The sequence below is a fragment of the Tupaia chinensis genome, unplaced genomic scaffold (assembly GCF_000334495.1).
Source record: "Tupaia chinensis unplaced genomic scaffold, TupChi_1.0 Scaffold138725_1, whole genome shotgun sequence".
NCBI classification, from domain to species: Eukaryota; Metazoa; Chordata; class Mammalia; order Scandentia; family Tupaiidae; genus Tupaia; species Tupaia belangeri.
The window spans coordinates 1452475-1457383 of NW_006198617.1; the positions used below are offsets into that span (position 1 = coordinate 1452475).

The window sequence follows — 4909 nt, forward strand, 5'->3', positions numbered from 1 at the left end:
CAGCGCGCGCCGGCCCCCCCCAGCCGCTCCCTGGGGGTTCTGGCTGGGTGGGGCATAGAGGCAGCACCTGGGCAGTCAGGGAAGGCTTCCTGGAAGAGGGAACATCACAAATTGGGTTTGAGAGGACTGACTGGGGCAGGAGGAGGGTCCAAGCAGAGGGGACAGGGTGTGTTGGTGTGTGCACACAAGTGCTGGCAGAGAGAGGGGAAGGCGCTCGGTGGGGGCATAGCCAGGCTACAGGGAGGACCTGGGGTCCTGGCTGGGTGATGCTCTGGAGTGGGTGAGTCTGGGGGTGCACAGGCTCCCCTCAGGAGCCCACGTCCAATCGAGGTGAGGGGCCAGCTGGGAGGCAGGCTGGTTCCAGGCTAAGCTCACAAACTGGGCTTTGTGGCCTGGGTGTGGGGTGGGGACAGGTCCCCGCCAAGCTCACAGGACTCCCCTCACCCCAGCCACTGGCCCCGGGACTGTGGAAAGCGGCTAGCATCCAGGGGAGGGGTTGGGAGCCCCGACATTCCACCATTTGAGAGTCAATCTTTTGGGCTCCTCTGACATTTCTGGGAGCACCTGGAACATTCTAGGCCAGTGGTTTGCAAGAGCTGCGTGAAAACAGCAGGGCATCTCCTACAAAGACAGCTTCCCAGAGAGAATGGAGGCCCAGGCTGGGGCACGCTCTCCGGAGGAGCTGGGGTGGAGGTGCCGCTCCCCTGCGCCAGCACCTTCAAACAGGGTCTCAGAGCTCAGGGTACACGTCCCCCACACCTGCCAGTGCCCAGGCCTGGCCGCGGCAGGCGCAGGCGCAGGACCCACTCCCTCCTGGGCACAGCGGTCCTCGCCTCTATGGGGGAAGGGTATCTGCAGTGGCCAGGTGCTCAGAGCGGCTGGCGGGGGGGGCCCGCGGAGGTGGGGACGGGGAGGTTCGGCGAGCCAGGCGCTGGCCCTGGTGTTTGGGACCAGCAGGTGCCTGAGGCCTTGCAGCCCTAACACTCTAGCACAGGGGTCAGAAACTGCGGCCCACAGGCAAGAATGCTTTTCCTGTTTTTTTTTTTAGTTTTTTGGTCACAGGGCACATGCACTTGCTGGAGGGAGACAGAGAGGGGTAGTGAGAAATCCCCCCGCGGCCACGGTGCAGTCCCCTCTCCTCCGATCTCCTCTCAGGATGTCGGGCACATGTGCGCTGCATGCATCTCCAGCTGCCGGGTCTGGGACTTGAACTGCAGTGATCACATGGGAATCCGATGCCTTAACCACACACCACCTGCTGACCTCACTTTTACATGTTCAAATGATTTTCAAATCAAAATCAAAAGTATGTTTCGCGGCATGCGAGAACGATACGATGTCCCAATTCCGGGGTCCTCTGATAGCACTGTATTGGCACAGGCCGCGGGCACCCTCCGTCTCGCCTGGGCCCAGCACTGCGGGGTGGCACCGTGGCTGTGACCTGCCCCGCCCTCGGGCATGACGCTGGCCCTCTGAGAGGAGCGCAGGCGCCGCCCGGGCTCGGTACTCACATGAGGGCCCAGCCCAGGTAGTTGGCCGTGCTGCCCCAGTACATGGGGTTGTCCAGGACGTTGAAGGGGAACGAGGTCACTCTCGCCTCCTTGAGGATCCCGAAGTAGTCACCTGTGGATGAGGCGGGGTGGGAGGGAGGGTCACTCCACGGGCTGTCCACAGTGGCCACACCACTGCCCTGAGGCCCCAGGGTGGGCAGCGCCCTACCACCACCACCTGCTGTGGCCATGGCCCATGGCCCGTCACTCTGGGAGTGGGCCCCCAGTCACCCAAGGAGCTGGCCACGGTGGGCAGACGCGACCCTCAGACCGCTCCAAGGCAGGCAGTCACCTACACGCCCGCCCTCGGTCACAGGCCCTCTCCGGGCCACACTCGACAGAGGAAGGACCCGGGGTGGCGGGCACAGGCCCTACGCCGGAACGGTCGGCAGCTGCTGAGTGGAGGACGCTACCGCGCCCTCCTGCGGCCTCCGCGCCCTAGGACCCTCTCGCTGTCTCTGTCCAGGAGGACAATGACGAAAGTAGGGCAGCCAGCCTGACAACGGAAAGCAGCAGGCAGAGAGGCCGCGGGGGCTGCGTCACTACTGTCTGGGGACAAAGGGTGCAGGGAGGAAGCAGGAAATGGGGCGCTGGGGCCTGGGGCGGTGGCACAGAAACCCACTTCGGGGGACGCTGGCAGGAGGCCAAGGCCTTGCCTGCATCCAGAGCTGCCAGCCCCTCGGGCGTTTCTAGGCCGTCTGCCCGGGGTGTATCCAGGTTCTTTCCCGTCCCTCCTCGGGACCCAGCCCTGACAGGCCGTCGCCCAGGCCAGGGGCTCTGCCCACGCCACCTGCAACCCTGGGCTTCCAGCTCCACCTGGAGCCTGCCCCCTGCTTGCAGAGGACCAGCCTGCCACAGCACCCAGGCTGCCCTGCCCGCGGGTCCGCGCAGAGGCTCTCTAGCTGCTCCTCGCCCCAGCTCGGTAAGGAGGCCAGCCTTCCGCACCCAGGTCCCCACCCGACTCCTGCCCCCAGGCCACCTCTTCCTTGCTGTGACCCCTTCTGTGCGCCCACCCCTGGGAGGGAAACCTGAGCCCCTCACGTGGCCTCAGGACCACTGTCCCACCTCCAGCCTGCCCCGGTCAGCACTCCTGCACAGCCCCGCTCTGTCCTGACCCCTGGTCCTCCACTCCAGGGTCTGGGCCACCCTCGCACCTGTCAGTCAGGACCCGGCTCCCTAGCTGCTGCCTGAGCGCGGGGCTCTGAAGCGCCTGCTGGTGCCCCACTGCTGTGGACACCCTGCCAGACCTTGCCATGGGGCAACCGGCCTGGAACTCGCAGCTGCCACCTCATCTCTCTAAGGACCATTAACCCTGAATATGCAGCCCCTGGGAGCCCCAGAGGGGCAGTGCAGCCGCAGAGGCTGTGCAGGGCGGGCAGCGGCAAGCCAAAAGGACTCTGCAGATGGCCACTGGGCTGGGGCAGCCTGGCCACTGACTCACTGAGTCCCTGTGTCCAGCCCAAGGCCATGGGTGGAGAAGGACCCAGCACCTTGGCCAGCTGTGCTGACTCCTGGCTGGGGGAGTTCCCTTCACACTGTGGCCGGGGCTGCCTCCTGCCCCTCTGCCCCCGAGGTCCTGCCCTTCAGCCTCCCTGCTGCAGGGCTCCCGCTTGGCCACCTCTTCCCAGGCCGGAAGGAGGTAGAAGCTGCAGCCATCGTGAGGGTGGGTGGGCACTGGGCCAGGCCGGCACCAGCTGCCACCTGAAAGCAGCAGGGCCACCAGCAGTGGTGACTGCAGGGTCCTCCTGCCCTGCACCACACCCAGCCCCGTCTGCACCCACATAGTGGAGCCGCGCCCCTTGCTGGGAACTGAGCGTGCCCAGGGCAGTGCCCGAGGTGGCCGTGGAGCCCTGGGCTCCTGTCATGGTGCGCCCAGCCCAGTGACCACCTCACCCCTTCATGCGAGCAGGGCTCAGGGCCCTGTGCCAGTGGCCAGGCCCAGGAGACCACCCTGCAGCCCTGCAGAGCCAGGCAGGAGCTGGTGCCACGCCCATGAGGCAGGAGCACAGAGGCCTGGAGCTGGAGGCACTCAGACCTTGCTGGGCAGAGCCCTGAGTGGGAGGCGAGCCTCGGGGCAACAGTCTCCCAGCCGCCCAGGAGGACATCCCAGGTGGCAGGGCGGCAGCCACTGGGCCCAGCCCCGAGCAGCCCTCCCCAAGGTCGCCCAGCCCTCGAGGTCTTACCAAGGAAGGTGCCGGTGAACCCCAGTGCAAAGAAGCTGGACAGCACGAGCACGACGCCCACCCCCAGGAACGCCAGGCCCAGGCGGTAGGCGGTGGGGTTGTCCAGGCTCTCCATTTGGGGCTGGCTCAGCATGGCCTGTGTGAAGCTGCAGGACAGGAAGACGGATGTCACTGCACTGGAGGAGGCCATGCACCCTCTTGCCCCCCCAGGGGCCCCCAGAGAAGAGCCAGTCCTGGGTCGTCTGTTGAAGCACAAGTGGGCGGGCCAGGGCCACTTGTCCTGCCTCTTCGGGGCGACAGGGAGAGGTGCTCAATCCTGCCGGAGTGTTTTGACTTTTCAAAAAAAGCCAGAAATCCTGACTCGCATGTGGACCACCCCGATGCTGAGGACCAGGCAGCTCGCGGGCAGCCCTGGAGCGTGCACAGCCCCAGGCACACCTGGGCCCGCCGTGCGCTACAGCGAGTCCCTCAGAGAGAAGGCTGGCTCAGGAAAGAGGCCACGCAAGCGCCAGGCTGCACGGCAGGCCCCAGGCCCGGGGCCTGAGTGCCCATGCCCAGTGTGCACACACGGTCATGGGCATCCCACTCCCTAGTGGGCACAGTGCCGTGAGGCCGGGGCGGGCACGGTGGCCTCAGCTTCCACGGCCCCTGCACAGGTCTGGCCACATCTGGGCGCCCACCTGAGTTCATGTCCTCCTTCACACCCGCATTTCCCTGTAGGGCCAAGCCAGGGCAGGACTTGGTAAAGGCAGCGGGCTGAGGAAGGAGAGTGGTTATAAGAGCATGGCAATGGATCTAGAGGCCCGGTTCACCACTTGGCTCCCGAGGACTGGCAGGCCTGGTGCAGGCAGGGCCCAGGGTCCAGGCATGGGTAAGGGGCCCAGAGGGCACCACTGTGAGGCCCGGCTGCAGAGGAGGGGCACCCAAAGGAAAGGCTGTGTGTGGCAAGTACGTGACTGAGCCGAACGCACTCCCACTCTCCCCACGGCCGTGCCACTTGCAGGAGACGGAGACTTGACCATCATGGCAACTGCTTGCTCTCTCTGTGCCACGCCCACCTGCCCACCCGCCCGCGTAGCCGTCCATCCACCTCCCGTCCACTGACCCACCTACCCACCCGTCTACCCCCCACCCATCCCTTCATCCATCCCCTCCACCTCCCCCACCCCCCCCCCC

General features: G+C 66.0%; 1 protein-coding gene across 6 annotated transcripts in view; it reads right to left on the minus strand.

Annotated features, from left to right (window-relative positions):
- The window catches only part of PEMT (phosphatidylethanolamine N-methyltransferase), an 81568-nt gene that overhangs the window by 1731 nt on the left and 74928 nt on the right, over positions 1–4909 (minus strand). For all 6 annotated transcript variants that reach the window (XM_006161641.2, XM_006161639.3, XM_006161638.3 and 3 more), the window contains 2 exons: positions 3734–3879; positions 1512–1623 (listed from right to left, as the gene is read on the minus strand). In XM_006161641.2, coding sequence (XP_006161703.1) covers positions 1512–1623; positions 3734–3879 — 258 coding nt within the window. The remainder of the gene's footprint in view (positions 1–1511; positions 1624–3733; positions 3880–4909) is intronic.